The sequence below is a fragment of the Salvelinus sp. IW2-2015 genome, linkage group LG6.1 (genome assembly GCF_002910315.2).
Source record: "Salvelinus sp. IW2-2015 linkage group LG6.1, ASM291031v2, whole genome shotgun sequence".
Lineage (NCBI taxonomy): Eukaryota > Metazoa > Chordata > Actinopteri > Salmoniformes > Salmonidae > Salvelinus > Salvelinus sp. IW2-2015.
The window spans coordinates 25,999,906-26,025,594 of NC_036845.1; the positions used below are offsets into that span (position 1 = coordinate 25,999,906).

Below are 25,689 nucleotides of genomic sequence, written 5' to 3' on the forward strand. Positions count from 1 at the left end.
GTGAACACTAGAGGGCAGCAGTAACAAAAATAAAAGAAAAAGACATGGCCATGCTCATTCTAGAAGTGTGTGAAAGCCAGGCAATGAAATATGTTTTTTTGTGGCTCAGGGATACATTGACCATTCACTAAATCTTGTTAAAGATGCACATGATAAAGCCTAAAGATGGTCTGCTGATCAACATGTGCTATGGCAATTCAGGGGCCCATGAAGATGGATTTATGTGTATAGGGTGTAATATATCACTGTTTGGGTTTGTTCCAACTGCGGCTTCGCGTGCTGACCTCTGTTCTTTGCAAACTCAGGATTTTTTCCACTCTTATTCTGCCGGGTCATGGTCAGCCCGCCCTCATAACCATCTCTGTCCTCCATGAAAACAAATTCCTGCTCTTAATGGCATTCACCTGACTCAACTGCAAACCACCTAGCTAGTTATTGCATGCATACTGGGCGATATTGGGTGCAGTATACTTTGACATAGATAAGCTATATTGACTTGTATTTCAATTGTGCATCTGGTTTAAGTAACCTTTCCCATTAGTTTGAAGACAACTTCAGCATGAGGCATGTAAATTACAATATTTGTATTTTTTATTTTATTAATATACATTATTACTGATTGTACTTTATTATAATGTGTAAATGAAGGAAAACAAGCATTCACAAAAACATTTATAGATACATATATAGATGTAAAACACAGCTCCACATATAGATAGGGAGGCTCTGGGAGCCAGTGGTTGATCGGCTAGTCAGTTGATGCAACCGGCCACCGGCTCCATGGGCCAGAAAAACAAACATGCGTGGGGATGGCATGGGGCTATGAACAGGGTCAGTGTACATCCTTATAAACTGTGGGCGTCATGATTTTTACCACTTGTTGCAGGCACAACACAAAATGAGAGTAAAAAAAGCCCTTAAATTTGACATGGAAATAACAAATCGATCGACCAATTTCACATTTATTTTCTTTTAAAATAATACAAATCGGAATGTTTGGTCCAAATATACCTCGATCATTGTCACCACATTGATAATCTCTTCTCATTTGGTTAAAGCAGTGCCCCAGAAAACATTATGCTGACAACAAGTGGTAAAAATGCTGGTTTAGCAGACAGAAAACTGAGTTGCGTTGGAACTCTCACAGCAGTTAGTCAAGTGACAGTTTCATGGGTTGGCCTGCAAGGTAAAAAACAGCAGACCAAGTTAGTCCCATTAATATAGATTAAACATTAATCAGCCATATACTCAGAAAATGCACACAGTGGGTTAACAAGGCCCCACATTCCATTGATGCTAATTTATTGCTTAATCTTCATGGCACAAAAATAGAAACAATACAAATCTTTGCCATGCAAGCAAACTACTGAGACTAGCTTATACAAAACAAAAACATAGCAGATTATTAGCCAATACAGAGGTACTACACTGTATAGATGTATTAGTGAGGGGCACATTTTTTTAATTTTTTTAAATACAAAATAATGGTAATAAAAAAAACATTCTCAAGTTTGAACATCACAGAAATTGAAACAAGGGGCCAAATGTGTTAGAAATAATTTAAATTCTGACATTCATCCTTCAGATATAAGTAGTGCTTCTAAAACAAGGAACAAATTGACAAACAAAACAAGGGCTGCATTCTCAGAATGCTGTGCAAATAACTTCTAGAACCTCCCCACACTGTCCACCCATACATACACCACACCCTGCCAACTCAAACAAAGGTTACATGACTTGGTTTTGACCCAGTGAGGGACCAAGGCAAACCTCTTGGTTCAGCGCAAACATCCTTCAGGCAAAATTAGATTCCCTATATTCTTGATGTGTTGGTCTGACTGACAATGTACTCCATTATTCCACCTCCTGAAGCAGATGCAGATCCTTACAGTTGGTGCCACTGATGGCGCCTTCCCATTCCCAACAAGCAAACAGCACTAATTCCCCTCCCCACCCTAATGTGCGGAGACATTTCGTCTACAACATCAAATGTTTTTTGTATTCTATTGCCAGGACTAGAACTAGTCAACTGAACAGACGAAGGGTCGTTGCTCCACTCTAAAGCTCCTGCTTGCTTTTGTCAAGTCCAGAGAGCTTCTGAAGGATAGTGATGTGATGCTGCCTCTGGGCTGACTGCTAGTTTAGCTAGGGGTCAAAGGCTAGGATCAATGACCTTTAAGGAGTGGCAGACAGCACTCCGAGGCGGCATCACGCCGACAGACCAGACCACACCTCATTCCAAATATGCATAACTTGGACTCTGTTGTTGTTGTATGTGACCTTTATATTGAAGCCCAGAAGAGCTTTCGGGCTCCAGAGACATCAATAAGTTGACCCTTGACGTAAATTGTCTGTCAGGGGTCAAGGTGCTGTTGGTTCTGCTTGGCCGTGGTAACGCCTTCTCAGAGCCCTGTGGTCAGACAACTCCCCAGGACCTGACAATGACCTGGCTCTACATTGCCTGGCCAAACACTCCGGCTCACTATGGGACATATCCCATAATGAAAAATAGACTTCACCAACCAACCAACACCCAGCGAGAGAGAGACCTCCGCACCAGAGAAAACATGTACAGCAATAGCCTGACATTGTGTGACTCTGGATTGAAGGAATGTAGCTCTTTTGCAGTGGGTCAGTGATCGCTAACCAAGGACACGTTGAACTTTTGGCGCAACAACATACAGTAGCTAGATGTTGTGACAAGTCGTTTACAAGCCAGGAAGTCAGCTGATCCTGTTCTCGGCTCGATTTGGGAACTTCCCTTTGAGACGCCGTCCTGCGTAATAAGTGAAACCTTAGACGAAGACGCCTAGTTCACCTCACACTGGATATGGGATGCAGGAGAACTCTTTTAGCTGGTGTTCACATTCCCCAGTGACTAAAAGGAGATTATGACATGAGGACTGTTTGTCATCTTAACCTGGGCACAGGGCTGACCGGACCTCCAGACTGACTGGCAGCCAAATGGTGATAACTTATCTACGGCTGTCCTCAAGAAGCCGGATGGTCCGCCTGACCACTGTCCATCAGCACACACACACAACTGGGGGTTAAATACTGGCTGTGTGGCCGTAGGGTGTTGGTCAACACACCTGGTTGTGTAACTGGGCACCTGGGAGTGATATGGAGCGTCTGTCTGCCATACTAAAAGGTGGTTACTGACTGTAGGATGGAACGCTAGGTTAAAGTCCATCGAACAGGGCTAGGAACCGTCCATCACGCCCTAACATTGCCATATGCTGTATTTAGCATAATACTGATGAGGTTGAAACTACACTAGCTTTAATCTAACAACCCCCCCCCCCCCATTCTGGACACCTCCCACAAAGATCCACTCCGCAACTGAACTTTAACGCGTATGAAACAAAAATATATATAGAAAATAAGTCAAGCTGTCTAGCTTTATTGCCGGAAAATGGAGACGGTTAAGGTACAGGAACACTAAGTGATACACCTAACTGGCTGTCCTGCACACCTGGTGTGTGCCAAAACTCCTTTCAGTGACGACTGATGATCCAAATATTTAAAAAAAAATCTAAAGGAACAGCACAACCAGTCCCAGCTGATAAAACTCACTCCAGTTTCCATAGTGGCAAAGGGAATGGAACAACACATTAACGCAGTAAGTTTCTTTTCAAACCCAAGAAGGAATTACTCTTCATTCAAGAAAAATAACATACTGTAACAGAAACATTTATGTGTACATATTGATTTACAAGAATACATACACAGTAATGACTTTTTCTCTCCCCCAAAAACTCCCGCAGACGACACAAAAGCGTCCCAGTGTTGAAGGATGAAGACCGAGTTCGGCAACTGAATCCATGCGAGTCTGAATGTCTGAAATAGGATGACCAGTCTCCTCGCTCCAAGGGAGGGAGAGTTCAGTTTGTTACGTCTAAACAGGTGACCAGGTGACTAAAATGCGCTACAAAACAGAGCTCCTGTTCTCTCCAATATGATTTCTCAGTATGAGAAACTACCGGACGTGAAAAGTTCAACAAAAAAAAAGCTACAACAAAAACAAAACTAATGAGGAAAGGGGGAACTCCTCCGAATGAACTGACAGAAATAAGTAAAAAGGGGTGTGTTAAGTCTTGACTGGTGGAATGAAGATGTGACTTCTCCCTCAGAGTCCCCAGTGAGGACCCCTTGACTGTACATGAGCTGGCGGTGGTAGAAACAGATGGGTTGTGGTGGTGAGACAGCAGCGGGATATGGTGGCTGCCATGCCTTCCCTCAGGGGTGCAGGTAGGGGGGATGGTTGATAAGGGATGGGGAGGGGTATGGGCCATGTAGGGGTGACATGTATGCCTGGGGTGAGGCGGTTGACCCTCTGTGTCCGGTGGGATGAAGGGAGGGAAGCAGGGTGGCCGCTCCGTCTCTAGATGGACTTGGACGAGTCCTGCTTGCTGATGAGCACCTCCAGCAGACGCAGTTTGGCCTTGATCCGTTTATACTCTTTGTATTCATCCATCATGGGGAGCCTGTCCTCCTTCTGGACATTCCTGTAGAGGGAGAGCGAGAAGGTCTGAGACACCAGTTGGATACGGGCCCGTTCACTGCATCCCAAGGGGTTGCACAACCAGAAACAAGACAAGCAGTTGTAAATAAGTTAGGATCAAACAGGGCTCCCTGTCTGAGACCACTCAACCAATCGTCTCAAGCGCTTCCTCTGTCACCAAGACTGTTGTTGACGCGGGTGCTAAAGCTTCAGCACCACTGTTTGTAGGACTGTGTTTGTGTGCGTGTGTACCGACCTGCCGTTCTGCTGGTAGAACTCGTCTTCAAACTCGCGGATAGTCTTCCTCAACTTCTTCTTCTCTGCCCGGGTCTTCCACAGCTGCTCCAGGAGCTCGGGCCTATGGGATACAGAAGGTCTACATCAGCGCACTAAGTGAGGGGGCCTCATATCAAAACAGGAAGTCAGTGTGAGTTCAGGGACAGGAAATGACCTGGCAGTGGCCCTGTGTGGGCATGGAAGCAGGTCAAGCTGTGGCCATGGCATACCGAGACCAGATTACAGAGGTCAGGTTAGGTTAGGACCTAGGGTCATGGCACCTGAACCAGCCCTGCTGCCTGGGCTTAGAGCTGGCCTGGCAGCTCTCTCTGCTGCTTGCCCGGGGCTATGAGCTGGCTTACGCCCCTAACCAGATTACTGCTTTATCCTGCTTGAGCTCCTAAGACCAGCGACTGTAGTAGATATGAACCCTGTTCCAGGTGCTTTAAATAGACATCATATGACGGCCAAAGCCCATTTAACCTCCACGGCCAAACGCGTTTGTGTGGATGTTCAGTTGTGTTAATGTGTAGCAAACATGGCAGAGTTACACTGGTTACTGTATTAAGATTATTGAGAAGGCTGTTGTGAATTGAGTGTAGTGGATGTTTGCGAGTGTGTCTGTGCTCACATGGACGAGGCGTTGGAGCTGGACAGGCGCAGGTCCAGGGCCAGTTTCCCTGAGGTCTCCTCCATCTTGGGCCTGAGCAGGCTGTCTCTGTCTCTCTGGGAGCTGGTCTGGGGCTGGCACACTGGGTCTAGAGCCATGATCACCTCCGACCCTGAGCTCTGGACCTCCGACCCTGAGCTCTGGACCTCCGACCCTGAGCTCTGGACCTCCGACCCTGAGCTCTGGACCTCCGACCCTGAGCTCTGGACCTCCTCCTCGCCCTCCTCCTCCTCCTCCTCGATCTCGTCACAGAAGTGGGCAGTCTCTCCCTCGATGATGGGCTTCAGGGTGTGGTTGCGACGCTTGCTGGAGGGGGAAGCGATGATGGGGGTGATGCTGATGCGGGTGAGCATCTGCTTGACCAGACGGTAGCGGTCGTACAGCGGTTTGACCACCAGCCTCTCCTCTCTGGTCACAGGTCGGCCGTGCAGTCCCTCGTAGTGCAGGAGGTTCTTCTGTAGGACCGTCTTCTCACACGACAGCTCCTCCTTGGTCATTTTCTACATGGAGAGAAAGGAAACATAAGCGATTGACACAATATTGATTGACGCTTGTAAATGTATGTCTGAGGACAGGACTCATTGGATTGTATAGCTGTCGGGTTCTATTCCAAGTGTCTCTACGGCCTCTCTAAGACTGAGTATTTTCACCGGTCTCACCTTGATGTCCTCTGGCCAGCCGTCCTCCTCTCTCTTGCCCTTGACGCGGCGCTGGATGAGGTCCAGGGTCTCCTCTTTGGTGGGCCGGTGGCCCTTGGCTTCTTCAACAACCTYGTGGACTGCCAGGGTGGAACCAAAGCTCTTGGGCAAGGTGTTGCTTCGTGGCCGCGTCTGAGGAGTCAGCTCAGCCTCTTTGTGTTTGGCATCTGGGGGGGGAGGGGAGAGAGAAGAGACGTGAGGGTGACTGAGGAACAGAGCGGTTAGTTCACACAGTTTAAAGTGGGCATGCAGGTGCTTGATGGGATGTTATTGCAGCTGCCATGAGTCCTCACGTCTGTCTGTCTGCCAGAGACCGAAAAAGGGGATAGCCCTGACGACCAACCACACACCCACACAAACATGCCAAACTACCCACTACTACAGGTCTGCCTGAAACCACAGGAGAGGATGGATGAGCAGCAAATGAAACAAACCAGTCTGTCTGCACGGAGGTATTTTTGCAATGTCATAAAAAGGCATGTTCTCAAGGACCATGTCCATTCAAGGAATCCAGCTTCCACACTTTGGCTAGACTCCCACCCACAAAGATGTTCACCGCAGAATTCACACCCAAATGACAACACTACAGAGTACATGACAACACTACAGAGTACATGACACACTGCCAAACCCCTGAGACTGTGGGATATGCTTCTGTATGACCAGTGGAGCGCATCAAACAGAGAGAGAGAGAGAACGCACAGGAGTAATAGAGGTAGAGAAAAAGAGAAAGCGAGAGGAAAAGAGCTATAAGAAGAGAGAAAGAAGAGGCAAAGAGAGTCTACCTGCAGTTCAAACTTAACAAGTTGGAAGTGTTTTTGGTTTCTACTTACTGCTGTTAGAGTGTACTTACATAGGTAGGGTGCCTGTCTACAGGCAGTGAGGGGGCGTGCAAGTGTAAAATGGGGTGTGTTCGGGGCGGAGGTGGAGGAGGTGTGGTGGCGTCTGTATGACTGAAGCACCGCCTGGTGCCTCAGGGACCCTTTGGGAAAGAGATGCGGTCTTCCTGCCGATGAGGGACGTCCGTGTTTTTTTTTATTTTAAAGAAGAGAGAGAAACTTATTCGGCTTTGCATCTCCTGATTGGGGGGGGCGTTCATATGGAATGGATATAGATGGGTGGAGGGGGGTGGGGGGGGGGGACTTTCACAAATGGACCAACACAGTGAAGGAAGGCCACATGTGAGAGCTACAGTTGGTGTGTACTCTAACACGCATGCATGCAGTGATGTGAGACTGACCCAGCTCTGCCACGACTGGGCAGTCAGGGGGGCAGGTGGGTCAGGGCAGAACCAGGCTGCCCAGGGGAGGAACAGGATGGCACACAGAAGTTCACCCGCCCCGCCGAGCCCACCCCATCCCTGTCATGGAACCAAGCACCCTCCCACTCCCCCTAACGTGACCATACAGACACAGAGACTCTTACCTTTCAACTGTTTGCGGATTTTGGTGAGGTCTGTCATCCACTTGAGGACCTTTGGGTTGGCTGCTCGATCTCCATGAGACGGCTTGGGGAAGTGGAGGACAGTGAATAGAAGTATCCGAGTCTAATGGTGAAGTATGACACTAGCAACACTAACTTGTTCCTCATATTGAAGTATCCTTCTTACCTTGTAGTTCCTCTCGTTCTCAAACTGTTCCTCAAATTGTTTGATCTTCTTCTTGAGGCTCTGTAGTTTTTTGGTGAGCTGGTGGGAGACCGAGTCGTTCCTCAAACCGCTCTCTTTGGAACTGAAGGAGGCACGGCGAGGCCTAGATGAGGGGGACACAACGATGGAGGCAAGTGAGAGAGGAGGTGGTTGACCTGCACCTGCAGTCTCAATGCAAAAGCCCATCTATGCTCTACATACGTAAAGCACATATCCTCCTTGAAACACTGCTTATACAGGAATCATAACGAAGAATCATAATGAGCCATAGGCAATCTGTTCATCAGCTAGAATAACTAAACAGGAAAACATCAAAGCTGCCTGTCATGTCTGTACAAATTACCATTCCTGATTTGTCAGTGTGTGTGTGGTCTCACCTCCCCAGGGAGTGGTGGGCTTTGGTGGGCGAGGTTGCGTCGGGGTCGGAGTGCTGCAGGAACCGTTGGCTGTGGCCAAAGTCTAGGAACCGGCGGGCCATGAGGGGGTGAGCGTCCTCCTCGTGGGGCAAGGGCACCATGCGCCCCGCCAGGGGGGACAGCTGGGCCTCGCCAGAGTCACTCTCGTCCTGCCATGACTTGTAGGCTGGCACTGGGTCTGGCCGGGACACAAAGATAAACACAGGTGAGTCTCGGAACGTAACATGAGTCATTGGATAAGTTGGAGAAAAATGATACCATTGCCAGCACTGTAGCTCCAGGATCTAAAGAGACAGGACACAAACACACAGATATACAGATAATGTCCCGGGATAGGGCCAGGGAAAGCACACTGTCATTCTGGACACATCTAGAGACAGGAGAGAGAAGGATGGAGAGTTGGAAGACAGCAGCAAAACACTTGTGGCCTGGTGCGTCACGTGGCACTTATAACTTGCACATAAATGGAATTACTGAGGGTGGTGTTTCGGGGATTTTCAGCACGCGGAAGTGGTACACTGACACACATGGGGCAGTGAAGGGTCAACACTGGAGCAGGTGTGGGGCGGGAGAAGGTTTACTCTATGGGGCTAGTGGCCTTCCTCTCTGGAACTCTAAGATACTGGTGAGGTGTGATGAACTTGACTGACTCATTGTGTGATTAACAACAAAGAGTCAGCTAGCCCTAAGTGTGTCGCCCGGGAGAGAGAGAGCAAGCGCGAGCTCTCTGGATTAGTCTCTCTGAAGGCCTGGATTACTAAAGAGAGGGAAGATGAGGGAGGAAGAGGGAGGGAGGATGGATGGAAGGATGAATGAATGAAGATCTCCTACTTACCATGGCCTCTCCCTTGCAGGTGCATACAGTGCCTTCAGAAAGTATATAGACTTTTTCCACATTTTGTTAGGTTACAGTCTTATTCTACAATTGATTAAATAGTTTTTCCCCCCTCATCAAATTACACACAATTCTCCATAATGACAAAGCAAGAACAGGTTTTTAGAAATGTCTGCAAATTAATAAAACAGTTCAAACTGAAATATTACATTTACATAAGTATTCAGACCCTTCACCCAACACTTTGTTGAAGCACCTGTGGCAGCGATTATAGTCTCGAGTCTTCTTTGCTATGACGCTACAAGCTTGGCACACCTGCATTTGGGGAGTTACTCCCCATTCTTCTCGGCAGATCCTCTCAAGCTCGGTGAGGTTGGATGGGGAGCGTCGCTGCACAGCTATTTTCAGGACTCTCCAGAGATGTTTGATCGGGTTCAGGTCCGAGTTCTGGTTGGGCCACTCAAGGACATTCAGAGACTTGTCCCGAAGCCACTCCTGCATTGTCTTGGCTGTGTGCTTAGGGTCGTTGTCCTGTTGGAAGGAGAATGTTCGCCCCAGTCTGAGGTCCTGATCGCTCTGGAGCAGGTTTTCATCAAGGATCGCTCTGTACTTTGCTCCGTTCTTCTTTGCCTCGATCCTGACTAGTCTCCCAGTCCCTGCAGCTGAAAAACATACCGACCGTATAATGCTGCCACCACCATGCTTCACCGTAGGGATGGTACCAGGTTTCCTCCAGACATGACACTTAGCATTCAGGCCAAAGAGTTCAATCTTGGTTTCATCAGACCAAAGAACCTTGCTGAGCTCAATTTCGAGTCTCAAAGGGTCTGAATACTTATGTAATTAAGGTATCCGTTTTTTCTTTTTTAATACATTTGCAAAAAAATAAAATAAATGTTTTTGCTTTGTCAATATGGGGTATTGTGTGTAGATTGCTGAGCAAATTGTTTTATTGAATACATTTTAGAATATGGCTGTAACGTACCAAAACGTGGAACAGTTCAAGGGGTCTGAATACTTTCTGAAGGCACTGTACATATGAAGTCTATGAGGGGGAGATGGTTTAGGGATGGTGCTAATGCAGTATGGAGGGAGGGAGAGCGATATAGCAGAGAACACCGCCGTGAGCCGAGGTTTGAGCCAACCAGCTGGAGCTTAAGCTACATTCTAACGCACTTTCATACCTAGCTACCACAACCCATCATTCAGATCATTTGCATCCAGGTTTACTCGAAAATGCATTTTGTTTCGTTTCAACTAACTTCACTCTATCACTATCCTAACTGTCCCCTGTGGAACATTGGTCTATAAAGCACAAAACAACAACGGTAAGAAAGTTACCTTCCCACTGGTTGTGGGGGAAGATGCGGCTGAGTTGGAGGTGGTGCGAGCTGGCAGGGTGGTAGGGGTACCCCCTGGCCTCTGTGTTGGGGTTCTGGTCACACTCATCAGAGTCCTGGATGGAGAAAGAGTGTGTGAGAGAGGGAGAGAGATAGACCGGAGGGTTAGACGGTGTTCAATACACGTTAGTCATGTGAAGAAGAGAGGAAAGGGGTCGTCAGAGACACTTACACAGGTGATGAGATCGGCCTGGTCCATCTTGTCACAGGATTGGCTTTCTCGCCTGCAACAAGAGAGAGAGGGAGAGACATGAGTCCTGGCCGGTTTGAAATGCGTTTTTGCTATGGCTACTGAACACAACGGATTATAGTGACCATTGATCAGCCGACTGACGACTACTGACAGGCTTTTGTGCGTGTACGCTTGCTTCATGTTGACCCCAATGATGAGCTGAGGGAGGACAAAACCCTACCCGACTGATCGGAATAGACAACGTGTCAAGTGTCCTCCACTCAGCAGCACAAGAAAGTCTCATGAACAGAAGAACGCCCCACCACAGCAAAGTCAAACTTATCAAAGCCATGCTATTGCTGTTTGTGTTGTACATAACTAAACAAAACAGCAACAAAATCCCCAAGTCCCGATTAGCATACAACAGTACGATTAGCTTGTTTCTTTGAATGCCAGCCATCAGCCTTCTCTGGGAAGGCAGGAAATAAACTAGACAGCAAAGCCTGGCGTTGAAGCAGTTGAGGTAATTGTGCTGTGTAGCAATACTGTTGAACGGTTTAAAGCCAACCTGGCAGTGTTGATATTGTTCTCTGCATCTACAAGAGCCTCTGCGGCATCCAGGTCCATTCCAGAACTCTCCTCCAGGGTGGCGCCTTGGGAGTCACAATCCTGGACCTCCTAGGAGAAAACACGCAGGAACAACATATCAAGTATTAGATTGACCTCATTTCTTGATCACAATTGACACATTGAAGAGCATCCACTTGCCAAGCATAAAAACCAACATGAAACAGTACCCTGAAAGCACAGACCAACATGTAGACTATCAAACAGATGCTGCATCAACAGCAAACATTWAAAAAAAAAAAAGTTATATTGAAACGCTAGCTTGAATTCCTGGAGGGCGGCCTCCTTTTTTACAAAGTAGGTGGAGATGGACCTGGTTGAACTGCATACGGAGGAGTGTTTGAGGTCTGAACAGATGTCGCTGTCATTCTTTGGGGGCAARCAGACTATTTAAAAAGAGGGTGACCCAATTCATAGAGGGTCCCACCTCTGGGCTGAGGGGCTGTGGTGCCCAGCCAGCAGCCATGTCTGTGGTGGTGAAGAACAGGAGGAGGGTGGGCAGATGTCAGAGGAAACTAGCTGCCATTTTATCTAGCGTTCAGCCAGCCTCTATCCAAGGTTACTAGCCAGGAGAGCTAAAATGGTTCCCACCTCCATGTCTCTCTTCCACCCCCCCAATCCATGACCTGTAATTTTATGCTATATAGGCTAAATCTGATTCTGTGTAGGATATCTAAAGTTCATGGAATTGTCTCTTATCTATGATGATGTTATCAAGAAGGACTGGCTGTGCTCGGGGAGAACAGAAGACAGTCTGTATCTGACAAGGCTTCCCTTGTCCCCCACCACCTCGGCCCTCCCAGGAGAATGACATCTTTGTTAAGGGTCACACAAAAGGAGCTGCTGATACAGTAGCAAGAAGCATCAACCTTGTAATAAAGTGATAGCCGCTATTCAGCGACAGGGCTCGGTATGGTAAATGTTCAATATTCTGTTTACGGCCAGCGCTTGTGGAGTTGTTTGTCTGGGATGTGTGTGTGTCGCTCTCCAGTGACCTGGAGTGACTGACTGACTGACTGTATAACGGACCTGTTGGGCCTGTGGGCTGTGTTCAGAGTGGCTCTCTGTCTCTGGGGCTGACACAGGACTGCTTGCGGGGCCCTCCTTACTCGTACACGGGCCCTCCTCTCCATGGCCATCAAATGGCCCTGGCCCCGTCACCTGCTTTTCACTGGGGCCCGCGCTGTGGAAACCAAACAAGTCATTAACTAAGCAACTATCAGCATTGCTCGCTGTAACATGAAATTTCTGGAGCTGCCTGCCACCCAGTGTTAGGCAACAGTATGGGCGACAAGGGAATGCATGTTAGAGTGTGTGGCTTAAGTGAGTATGTTCGTATGAACATGGATACATGTCGTTCTGTACGTGTGAAAATATTTGCATCATGTATGGGCATTATGTGCGTGTAGTGTGAGATTGAGCACAAGTGTGTGTGTTCACTGCTCACCCTTGGCTCTCATAGCTGCTGATCTCCTGGTCGATGGAGCTCTTGAGGTCAAAGAAGTGCTGTTCCACCGCAGCGCGGATGGTCCGCTCTATAATGCTGCGGAAACAACACAAGCAGAACGTATTAACTTCTGTTGCCAAAGTAAGAACCCYCTGAATCCATCTAATAAGAAACATTAGCAGCGGAGTTAAACCGCTCGGCGACCCATTTCCTGCTCTCTGGCACATTTAATAAGGTCAAGCAGGGAACTCTGACTAAAAAAGGGAACAGTCCTGTGCTCTAGAGTCCTGAGATACATAAATCCAGCACTATCTGAACTAAGCACCAAAACTCCCTTCTCATTTAGCTGTACTGAACTCTACTGTATTCTTTGGCTTCTGAAGTTTAAACCCACGGATAAAGGCTTAGCTTTAGTGAACAAACACGGGACTGTGTAGTCTGTCAAATCTAGCTGGAAGCTATAGCCTAGCGAATGCATTACTAGCCCTGAAGCTAGCCACCAGCTATAGCTAATGCATAATGTTTACTATGCCTGAAGCTAGCCACCAGCTATAGCTAATGGATTACTAGCCCTGAAGTTAGCCACCAGCTAAAGCATTAGGCTACTACTCCTGGAGCTAGCCACCAGCTGATGCACATTGCGCAAGCCTCCTGAAGCTACTGTACAGTGGCGACCAGTCAACAGCATCACTCGCCCCTTCTCTACACCCACAGAGGAACCAGAGAAGGCATGTCATGTGATGATGTGCTCAAGTATCAATGTTTTGTGACGCAAACGGTTTGGTGATGGGTTGACATGGCTTGCTCCTCCCCCTCCCGTTCCCTTCAACTCCTTCTCAGTGGATTAGCAATCAGTTTTATCTATGTCTTTGAAAAACCTAGTCTAACCAGAAAGCGGTTTACACTTTTTGGGATCCTTTGATTTCACACTTGATTTAGTGCATTAAGGTATGGCAGAAATTGTATTTTTTGGGGGACGTTGTAGCTAAAAGCAAAACATTTGCACTAAATCATTCAAATGGCTATAGGGTTGAAGCGCCTGCTGTTAAAAAGGGGTACGTGGTGATTCAGAAGAAGTACTTACTCTGCAGATCCTGGAAGAACGCTGATGGGGGAGATGTGTGAACTGAGAGGAAACAGAAAGCAACATTAGAACATCATGTACCACCTACATGCCTTCGTCCTCCCTGTTCAACCAGGACCTTCCCTTCTCTGAGTGTATTCCATTGGAAACTCTGTGAGCAGTGGAGTGACCCAACAGGTCATGGCCTCAGTTCAGCTGGGTCCTAATCTGGGCCCGTTATGCAGCAGTTCTACCTAGGGAGGGAAAGTACATCCAAAGGGCCGGGTATCAAGGGAGTTCACACACCTCTGGAGAGCACTGCATTAGAGCAAGCACACACGCATGTTCTTTCCTTATGTCATTCAATTCACGCCTCTCAATAGCTACTCCCAGGCGCCGCCAAGGGTGTGCAGTGGGCGGGCACACAGGATGGGCTGGCGGGTAGGCAGAGGCCCATTTACTGTAAATAGCGTCCCCTTTCTGTACCCGCCACACAATAAAAAGGGACCATTCCATTGATGTGGGCAAATGTCAAACAGGACACAGCCTGCCTCTCATCAGGCAGTGCCGTTGCTTGTGACAGGAAGAAGGGGCCGGTTGATTCAGCAGTCTGCGCTCGCCCGCCTCATAAACAATGCCAGGAATCTGTGCTTGCATAACGCACTGGCCCTGCTGGTTATCCCGCCGCTGTTAACGCCCGTGTTGGGTTTAGCGGTCTCCTTTGGGGGGGAGGGCAACTAACAGGGCACCTCGGGGGGACTGGCGCTCTAAAGGTTGATATTGACAAGGTGGGTCAACTCCTCACGCAAGCAACACAAACAAACAGGCACAAAGTTTAACTGTAGGATGGTGTTGGCCTATTCCTGTCAACAGTTCCATCCACCAGTGTATAGTTAGGATGATTCTATCTATTAACAAGCTAAACCTGGGAGGTGGCTGCTACCTAGAGACAGTCTAGCCTGCCCTATCTTATGCTATCCCACTGGGCCCTTAGTTAGGCTACAGCTTTGAAACCACTGACAGTAGGGATTCTTAGACTCAGACCCGCCACAGAATGTTAGAACGTGTGGCCCATCTCCAGTATCGCTTTTCACAGCCAAGACCCAACAGGACCTACATATGCCAATAGGATTCAGAGTGCTCTCTCTCTAGTGTTAAAGATACATCCCTTTGGCTCACACCTCAGTCTCTGCATCTGCCCAGCAGCTCAAATCACATCAATAGCACCTTAATAATTTACACAGTCACCCCTCCCCCTCTTCTTGTTTACTGAGAAAAAGGCAGCGCTCGGATTCCGCACTGACTGACATGGCGTCCTTGAAGAGCTGTACAGAGCCGTACAGTGAGATAGTGCAGTAAGAGGCATTAAACACTGAAGCCTCAGGCTGTCAGACAACACACAGGCCAGACGCCCACCATCACACCTCCTGTTCTGACTGTTAAGTTAAACATACAGCTCGACCCTGTGAGAAGAGTCACGTAAAAGTTCCAGCACACCTCCACATTGATGCCTGCATTTGGACTTTAGCCAGTGAAATTGCCAGATTGAATCAATAGAGAAAGAGAGTTGACTATTTGTCTACCAATCTTAGATGACGTAGCACCATTCCATCTCACCGACTCCAAGGTAGTAGTCATTTTAGAGTCAGCAATGTTCTGTAAATCGAACCTTCTCGCTCTGCCTTGGAAAGAATGAGAGCGCACTGTTGGATGTGGCCACACACAGGCCAGCGAGCAGAGCACAGAGATATCTGTTACTGCATATCTCCCTCTCAAACACTCTGCATTATTCTATTACTTGTTCTGAATCAGATCAGACTCACTCAGATCAGGCCTGATTCCCAGGCTGTGGAGAAATCAGTTTGTGTGACTAAACGGAACACCAGCCAAGGTTTTTGGAGTCAGAGACAAAAAAGCTTTACCAGCTTTTAAAAAGCCCTGGAGTGCCTCACGCAATCGGCTAACCTAATGAGGTGGAATAACCGTACCAGCTTTGCCAAAGTGATTTGGATAAGGAGGAATGTCATATAATCTGCCACATAGCTCTTTGTAGTATGTTGACCTGACCTCAGGGCAAAGGGCTCTAGTGGTAGGTCAGACCAGTGTTTTCCTTTCAAAATAGAGGTAGCTTAACAGCGTCTGGCCTAGTCACGTCATGGAGAACCATGGGTATGACAGATAGGAATAGAATTGCAGTAAGATGAATCTTAAGGGAACTGCTGATGCCTATTGTGAACTTCTGGTCCACTGACTAAGGCGGTTACTTAACAGTCCGTATTTCCTTCCACTAATAAGGTTACTTAACAGTGCCGGATGAGGAGACGTCCTAGGATACCACAGCCTGACTGGTAACACCGACAGGAGTTCAGTAAGGTAGCTAGCTGAAGACCTACTGATGTCTATTGCTGTTCTCATGAGAGGTCAGTGAGTGATCTGCTACCCAACTAAAAGATCACCAGAGGCAAAGCTCCAGGAAACAATGAGCTTCCTCCAACTCTGCAATTTAGCTTCATCATCCCATAGTCAGCTGTCATATGAACACATACTGTAAACACACACACACACAGTCCTGCTATTAGTATGAGTGGCTGAGTCGCAGCAGTAGAAGAGGTAGCCAGGTAGTTGTGATTCAGCAGAGTTGCTCTGCTCAGCACTGCGTCTGTAGGTTATGTACTGGTTCTGGCAGAGAGTAGCGCCGCAGTGTGCTTGCCATACATCACAGTTTCAGCAGGTACTTCAAGAAAAGCCCACACACTCTCTACCAGGCATCACTCTTCAGCTCGTAAACACCCGTTTTCCCCTTGATACACTATCTCTGTGTATTAAAACTACACGTGTCGGTTACGCAGACCAGCATCCTCCCATGAGATTTGTAGAATTAGTCCAGTCCAATCTTAAACCCCCCCCCCCCCCCCTCCGATGTAATACGAACCCTTAACAGTTCATCCATAAAGGTTAACTGGTCATGACCCATCAGAGACCATGGGGCGCATTAAGTTATAAAACATCATACGCCACAAATAGCCCCGCATCCCCACATACTGAATACATCTCAAAAATGTAACATGACAATGTACACGAACTTGTTACAATCCCCCTCACCCCCCCCCCCCACGGCTTTACCTGAGCAGCAGAATTTCACACGCCATTTTCACCGGTTGTCGGTTCAGCTTGGTTAGTCGTGTTGTTCTGTTTATCAAGCCTGACGTTTTTTTGGTGGGCTCTCTGGTTATCCAGACTGAGCGCTTATTGGCGATAAAGTCTGTATGAGAAGGTCGAAGAGCAAAACCTGACTCCCTGGGTACATATTGTGGAGAGCTCTGTCCTCAGCTGGCTTGCTGCGTCGTGTTGGGCTCGGGACTCTCTGCTGAAAAGTGCTGCAGTAAACAATCCAGAACCCTGCTCAAATACAGGGCTGCTTGACGCAACCAGGCAACCAACACCGCTGGCCAATCACCTGACCCGAGGGGGGCAGGCTTCCCCAACCAATGGCCAGTAAAAACTGACTACAACACAGCAGCCCCCCCCACCCACCTGTCATCCACTGGCTTTTATATAACCTGCACATCACCCCTATGTACGCTTGGTACCCACTGACATCCTATTCAATCATAGCCCAATGGCTGGGCTGGCTCACTGACAGGGCTAGCTCTTTAATAGCTCTGACTGGAGCTCACCTAGGGGGACAGGCCACACCCACACACTGAATCACAAGCCCTCTTTAGCAGTTTACTTCTGCTCGCTCATATCTATGTTTGTCTCTGAGTGAACACACACACACACACACACACACTTACACATCACATACATCCTGAGTAAGGTCACAGGACTGTCTGAACCGACGATGACAGTTCCGTGAGTGCCATGTGTTCTGAGAATGCTTCACTGTGTCCACAAGCAGGAAGCGGGTCAGGTTTGCTCTTAATCCTATCTCGCTTGACCCATTTATCATTGCCACAGTTAAGTTGCGATAAAAGTAATCTTTCCTGGGTGGAAAGTGTGTCAGAACTCCTAGGAATGTAAGATGAGAAGCCTGTCCATGTACTGTGGCTGAGTACTGCTAATATATGTTATGTTTGTTATCTAGGCCGCATGGACATCATACTCCAAGCAGTGTAGTACCTGCCTATCAGAGCAATATATGCTAAATACAGTATATGGTGCCAGTGCCTATAGCCTTGACAAATCAGGTAGTGAGATGAGGTAATAAGGTCGCGAGGGGGCAATAAGAAGTAACTAAGATGCGAAGGGGATGCAAGGTAGCTGAGAGCAGTGGACATAAAATGATCAGCTACTCAAAATAAAGCAAGGAGTAGATCCCAATACCAGGTGTGGGTATATGGGATAGAAGTAGTAGGAGGCACTTGTTTTGATGGGCACAGGCCACGACAGGAGCAGGTGTCCACCTTGTAGGGTGCCGTTAACCATGTAAACATCTGGCTGTGTATCCATGATGAGTACTGGGCTATCACTCAACCGCCGTCATGAAAGAGACAGCAAGAGTTCCGTTGACACATATAAGAGCGGCGGGTTTCTGTGGCATGCAGTGGCCCTCATAAATAATGTCCACAGGCTCCTCAGGACAGGTCTGGCTGGAGAAGATGGACTATGACAAGGAGAACAGGTTGGACACAGGGGCTGTTGATCCTCTGGTTCTGACGCAGTCCCAAATGGCACCCTAGTCCCTATATAGTGGTCCCTGGTCCTTACGGGGTCTGGTCAAAATGTGTGCACTCTAGGGAAAAGGGTGACATTTGGGACATAGCCACTGGCTAGGTTTACAGGCCTGCCTGGTGGTGTTGTGAGGGAAGGCACGCAGGCTGACACTCATGAGTTGGAGAGGTGAAAGGGTGAGAGAAGGAGGACAGGTGGAGGGTAGGAGGAGGGAGGTCTGTGACCCTGCTACCTCCCTCAGACAGTCATTATGGCACAAACACCTGTTCACACATTCCCCTGTCTCAAACCTCGCCAAACTGCGTGTCTCTAGGACGCTAGTCTTCATCACTGGAGTTTATTTTTGTACCCCATGAAAGAGAATTTCCATGGAGCAGGGAACAGGATGTATGATGGACGGTCCAACAGGCTTATATTTAGATTTGATGGGAGCTGTCGCTGGCAGGCTTAATGGCTATCAAGGCTCTGCACAAACAAGTCAGCAAAGCCTGCACTTTCTCCCTCTGACTAGGGTTGCAAAGGGAGGATCGATTACTGGAAACTTTAGAAGTTCACCAGTAAACTACCAAAATTGTAGTATCTTTCCAAAGATGTTATGTAATAAAGTCTAGGTCCAAAATGCTCCTGAACAGCTTCTAACCCCGAGACTGCTGAACAATTATTAAATGGCCATCTGGACAATTTACATTGCACCCCCCCTCCTTTCATTTTCACACTGCTGCTACTCGCTGTTTATTATCTATGCAGTCACACTTTACCCCTACCTACATGTACAAATTACCTCAACTAACCTGTACCCCCGCACATTGACTCGGTACACCCTCTGTATAGCCTCGTTATTGTTACTTTATTGTGCTACTTTTTATTTTTTACTTTAGTTTATTCAGTAAATATTTTCTTAATTTCTTGAACTGCATTGTTGGTAAGGGCTTTTAAGTAAGCATTTCACGGTAAGGTCTACACCCGTTGTATTCAGCGCATGTGATAAATACAATTTGATTTTACATCTAGTAGCCCTTTTGGGAACTTCAGATTATCACAGGTGTCTAATTATCTCTAGCCCTGTGTGGCATTATGTAAAATATATTACAATTAAATAACATGAAAAAGCTGCAAAACATTATTCTAAATATAAACCATCAACTTAGTGAATAGCATTGGTGTTTAACATGAGGGTTTAAGCAAATTATCCTTAAATACAGTACCAATCAAAAGTTGACACACCTACTCATTCAATGCTTTTTTATTTTTACTATTTTCTACATTGTAGAATAATAGTGAAGACATCAAAAATATGAATTAACACATATGGAACCATTTAGTAACCAAAAAAGTGTTGAACAAATCAAAATATATTTTATATTTGAGATTCTTCAAAGTAGCCACCCCTGGCCTTGATGACAGCTTTGCACACTCTTGGCATTCTCTCAACCAGCTTCATGAGGTAGTCACCTGGAATGTATTTTAATTAACAGGTGTGCCTTGTTAAAAGCTAATTTGTGGAATTCCATTCCTTCTTAATGCAATCAGTTGGGTTGTGACAAGGTAGGGGTGGTATACAAAAGATAGCTCAAATAAGTAAAGAGAAACAACAGTCCATTACTTTAAGACATGAAGGTCAGTCAACTTTGAACATTTCTTCAAGTGCAGTTGCAAAAACCATCAAGCACCATGATGAAACTGACTGTCATGAGGACCGCCAAAGGAAAGGAAGACCCAACTTTACCTCTGCTGCAGAGGATAAGCTAATTCGTTACCAGCCTTAGAAAATGCAACCCAAATAAATGCTTCACAGAGTTCAAGAAACAGACATCTCAACATCAACTGTTCAGAGGAGACTGTGTGAATCAGGCCTTCATGGTCGAATTGCTGCAAAGAAACCCTTACTAAAGGACACCAATAATAATAAGAGACTTGCTTGGGCCAAGAAACATGAGCAATGGACATTAGACCAGTGAAAATCTGTCCTTTGGTCTGATGAGTCCAAATTTGAGATTTTTGGTTCCAACCGCCGTGTCTTTGTGAGACGCAGAGTAGCTTGAACAGATCGCTGCATGTGTGGTTCCCACCGTGAAGCATGGAGGTGGTGGTGTGACGGTGCTTTGCTGGTGACACCGTCAGCGATCTATTGAGACTTCACGGCATACTTAACCATCATGGCTACCACAGCATTCTGCAGCAATACGCCATCCCATCTGGTTTGTGCTTAGTGGGACTATCATTTGTTTTTCAACAGGACAATGACCTAACACACCTTCAGGCTATATAAGGGCTATTTGACCAAGAAGGAGAGTGAAGAAGTGCTGCATCAGATGACCAGATGATCACAATCCCCCGACCTTAACCCCATTGAGATGGTTGGGGATGACTTGGAGTGAAGAAAAAGCAGCCAACAAGTGCTCAGCATATGTGGGAACTCCTTCAAGACTGTTGGAAAAGCATTCCAGGTGAAGCTGGTTGAGAGAATGCCAAGAGTGTGCAAAGCTGTCTTCAAGGCAAAGGAAGATTCTACTATATTCTACTATGAAGAATATCAAATATATTTCGATWAAAAAAAATACAAAAAAAACTTTTTTGGTTACTATATGATTCTTAGTGAGTAGGTATGTCCAAACTTTTGACTGGTACTGTATATGAATACTTTTATTCAAGTATAAACCAAAATTACAACAGATTCTGGTAACTTTGCAACCATATCAATGACCGAAACACATCGTACATGACCAGTCAAGTGTTATTGTTGATCAATGACTACCTTCATGATTTAATAAGCAAGTATGTCTACCAAAGAATTAAAGAAATACAACATTTAAGACATTTCTAAAATTACATAATACCACAAATTCCATCAAAGGCAGAGCTGTAACTGCATAATCCCCGGCAACACAGCAATAGTTGTGGGGGATACAGGCAGCTGCCAATTCTGTTGGTTGCCATTTAATCTCTGTTAATTTCAGTGCTTGCCCCAACTCTACCCTTCTATCTACATGAGTCTGTCTGGGACTGGGCCCTAATTCTGCAGCAGCTGCCACCCAAAGCCTTACCCTATCCCCCAAGCGGTTAAAGTGTTGGGCCGGTTCAAATCCCCCAAGCTGACAAGGTAAACGAATATGCCAATGTGCCCTTGAGCAAGGCACTTAGCTCTAATTGCTCCTGTAAGTCGCTCTGGATAAGAGTGTCTGCTAAATGACAAAAATGTAAATGTAAAGTCCAGCCACCACCCAAATCCCCTTAACCTTTACAGAACGACCAGGACAAGCACATACATTGCATTCGGAAAGTATTCAGACCTCTTGACTTTTTCCATATTTTGTTACGTTTCAGACAAATTCTAAAATTGAATAAACACATTTTTTCCCCTCGGCAATCTACACATAATACCCGATAGTCACTCTGACATAGTTCTCCCATATCCACAGAGGAACTCTGGAGCTATCTCTGCAACACTCTACCAATCAGGGCTTTTTGGTAGAGTGGCCAGACGGAAGCCACTCCTCAGTACAAGGCACATGACAGCCCGCTTGGAGTTAGCCAAAAGGCACCTAAAGGACTCTGACCATGAGAAACAAGATTCTCTGGTCTGATGAAACCAAGATTGAACTCTTTGGCCTGAATGCCAGGCGTCACGTCTGGTGGAAACCTGGCACCATCCCTATAGTGAAGCATGGTGTTGGCAGCATCATGCCGTCGGGATGTTTTTCAGCGGCAGGGACTGGAAGACTAGTCAGGATCGAGGGAAAGATGAATGGAGCAAATTACAGAGAGATCCTTGATGAAAATCTGCTCCAGAGCGCTCAGGACCTCAGACTGGGGTGAAGGTTCACTTTCCAACAGGACAATGACCCAAAGCACACAGCCAAGACAACGCAGGAGTGGCTTCCGGACAAGTCTCTGAATGTCCTTGAGTGGCCCAGCCAGAGCCCGGACTTGAACCCGATCAAACATCTCTGGAGAGACCTGAAAATAACTGTGCAGCGATGCGCCCCATCCAACCTGACAGAGCTTGAGAGGATCTGCAGAGAAGAATGTGAGAAACTCCCCAAATACAGATGTGCCAAGCTTGTAGCGTCATACCCAAGAAGACTCGAGGCTGTAATCGCTGCCAAAAGTGCTTCAACAAAGTACTGCGTAAAAGGTCTGAGAACTAAAGTAAATTAGATGTTTTTATTTTTTTAAATAAATTTGCTAAAAATTCAAAAAAACTGTTTTTGCTTTGTCATTATGGGTATTGTGTATAGATTGATGAGATGGGAAAAAACGATTTAATCAATTTCAGAATGTAACAAATTGTGGAAAAAGTCAAGGGGTCTGAATATCTTCCCAAAGCATTGTACATACACCCCCACAGTTCCTGTCTGGCTCCTTGGTGACATGATTCAGAAGCCGGAGGCACAGAGTGAGAGGTCAAGTTAGCCGAAAAGGGCCTTCTCGGTCCTTGTTTGGCATACCATAAAGTGTTAAACACTGCAGCAGTAGGGTCCATGGGAAAACAATAGCCCAGAAGCGAGTGCCAACCCACTAGTGTCATTGTTGTTTTTCAACTCCCATGTGGGTCCAAATCAAGGCTATTGTGTGTATGGTTTGGGAGTCGAAGCAGGAAAACAACCAGTAAAGACTGGTAACAAATACAGTGAGATCCAAACGTATTGGGACAGTGACATTTTTTGTTGTTTTGGCTCTGTACTCTAACACTGTGGATTTGAAATTATACAATGACTATGAGGTTAAAGTGCAGACTTTCTGTACTAAGTCCACCCATTTTAGGGGACCAAAAGTATTGGGAAAGATTCACTTATATGTAATGTTCCCTCAAATCTTTTGGGGCATCGAGCAAATGTTTGGTCTTGTGAGCGTAAACGTGAGAATTGTGTTCCCTTACAGTTTTAGACAGTAGCCAATAGGCTATTGTGGCTATTTGAGCATAATGTGGGCCTACCAACAAAACCAATGGAGCAAATCCCATAACATTTTCACATGGAAATAGCTTTTGATTTCTATGATATAGCCTACAGTAGCCTATATGTGGTGTTCAATGCAGGCCTACATTGCATGAGACTCTTAAAAGTTTTTACATTATGAAGGGCTTGACATTAATTCATTATTTTTTACTTGGTTTATAACACCATGGGCCAAATAGGTGACTGTAAATTGCATTGTATTGTATGATGCAAGAAACCACTTTACAAAATACAATTTATTCTTATTAGCATACAGAGAATGACAATATTCAAGCCTGTCTCAAAATACAACACTGCCCCTTTAAGACATTAGCTTTTTACCTGACTGGCTTTTCAAAGACAGCTTGAAATGTAGCCTACACATTTTATGCTCTTGTAGGAAGCACTAACTCCCCATTACTGACCTATACGTATAAATGGGCAAAGAATATGCACTCTGCACTCTGAACTGATCTCCATTACTTGCTGGCTCTCCACATTGTGTTTAGAAACATTCCATTCTTATTTATTTACAATAAAAGTGACTCCAAAATGACAATACATTATTTACCATTCATTTAAAATTGGGCAAAAATAATCTGAAACAACCAAAGCAAAGAGCAAATGCATCCAACAGGTTTGTAGTCACAAGCTTGATGTAATCATTGCGTGCTAGGAATATGGGACCAAACTAAACTTTTGACTACTTTAATACACATAAGTGAATTTGTCCCAATACTTTTGGTCCCCGAAAATGGGGGGACTATGTACCAAAAGTGCTTTCTAAACAGTTCACCCAATATGGATGAAAATTCCCCTCAAATTAAAGCTGACAGTCTGCACTTTAACCTCGTAGTTACTGTATAATTTCAAATCCAAAGTGCTGGAGTAAAGACAAAACTGTCACTGTCCCAATACTTTTGGAGCTCAYTGTATGTGCAGTGTGCTGTGGGTGTGTCACTGTCTCAAGCCTTTCTAGCCATGTAGACTATTTCCCCCTGCCATGGTGCATGTGGCTGTCTGTGTGGATTAGGGATAAGTGGGTTAAATCACCTTAACCCTTTACAATAGTAAGAATTGGCCTATATGGATAGAGCTAAATTTAAATGTTTTTTACAGAAAAAAATATGAAAAGCATATGCATATCCATGGTAGCAATTGAAAGGGAACAGTTTGGAGATTACGAAAAATTATTAGACCAAAACGTGTGGACAACAGTTCACCTGACAACTGAATCCAAACTGTTGATTTTATGTGCAATTTACTGTACTTATTGCAGCATTTGTTGATACCAAAATCTGAAAATACTCTGGATACATTCAGTAAAATTGTAAGAATATTCATGGTAAATATGGGATAGGTGCAACATAAGAAAGAAATTATAAGAGTTTGAGTGAAAGAACTAACTGGGATCTCAAAGTGGCCACACACACACACACACACACACACACACACACCTCTCCAAAGCGTGCACAGTTCCTAAGTAATTTCAATGCACTTTTATGACTCAAAGAAGTCTTCAACTCTAAGGTGCTTTTTTTTGTTGGTACTCCTAATTCTTCTCCTGCGCCGTTGATGAACTAGAGCAAGCACACTTGTAGTCGTTTTGGTTGGAACACAACCCTGCATCCCCGCCATCCCAAAAATTTTGTTTACGAAATCCCAAAAACGGTCCATTCTAAATCTCAATCTGGGTCAGGTGGGCATCATTTGAAAGCGTGTTCTATTGCCAACATGACTAGCTAAGCTATAAAATATGACATTAGTGTTAGGCTTTCACAATGCAATTCAGGGAAACCGATAGTAATTTTGATGCGCATAGGAGTCATGAGCGCATTCAGGCGTGTGACGCAGCAAATTTTCTTCACAATAAACAAATAGGCTCGTTCTGTTCAGAACAACCCAGGGTATGACGCCATGTCATCTTGTAACTGTTCATCAAACATAGTGATCATAAACGTTGACAATGTATATGACAGTTTTTCTCTATGGAAATTGCACATTTGGACTAAAGGGTGTTTTGGCTTGCTTGTATGACATCAACGCAGTATTTATTAATAATCCTCAACGTCTCATCTTTAAAAATACATAGAGCCCTCTTCATTTAAAGTATTTCCCTCAGACAAGAAATGTGCAAAAGCTGCCAAATTAGCAGGAGGGATGGGTCCACTTCTTGCTCGAGTTGCTCAAGTTCAGAATGACTGTCAGTCAAAACCCATACAGCGCTGGGAAGCGCATAGCCAGAGCTCTGACTTCATGTATACTGCAGCATGTTACTATACAGCCACTCAGGGCTCAAAATTAAGGGTGTTCCGTCTTCCC

At 45.9% G+C, this 25,689-nt stretch overlaps 1 protein-coding gene across 2 annotated transcripts in view; it reads right to left on the minus strand.

Annotated features, from left to right (window-relative positions):
* Positions 1–573: 573 nt before the first annotated feature.
* Positions 574–25,689, minus strand: part of LOC111965363 (protein FAM13B) — an 83,184-nt gene continuing 58,068 nt past the window's right edge. The window contains exons 8-21 of one of the 2 annotated variants that reach the window (XM_023989513.2): positions 13,778–13,819; positions 12,694–12,789; positions 12,276–12,429; positions 11,188–11,297; positions 10,620–10,671; positions 10,389–10,503; positions 8,174–8,390; positions 7,758–7,899; positions 7,574–7,655; positions 7,002–7,154; positions 6,110–6,315; positions 5,412–5,950; positions 4,761–4,862; positions 574–4,508 (exon numbers count right to left, since the gene is read on the minus strand). In XM_023989513.2, coding sequence (XP_023845281.1) covers positions 4,385–4,508; positions 4,761–4,862; positions 5,412–5,950; positions 6,110–6,315; positions 7,002–7,154; positions 7,574–7,655; positions 7,758–7,899; positions 8,174–8,390; positions 10,389–10,503; positions 10,620–10,671; positions 11,188–11,297; positions 12,276–12,429; positions 12,694–12,789; positions 13,778–13,819 — 2,134 coding nt within the window. In that variant the 3' untranslated portion in view covers positions 574–4,384. The remainder of the gene's footprint in view (positions 4,509–4,760; positions 4,863–5,411; positions 5,951–6,109; positions 6,316–7,001; positions 7,155–7,573; positions 7,656–7,757; positions 7,900–8,173; positions 8,391–10,388; positions 10,504–10,619; positions 10,672–11,187; positions 11,298–12,275; positions 12,430–12,693; positions 12,790–13,777; positions 13,820–25,689) is intronic. The other variant, XM_023989515.2, reaches the window with a different exon arrangement.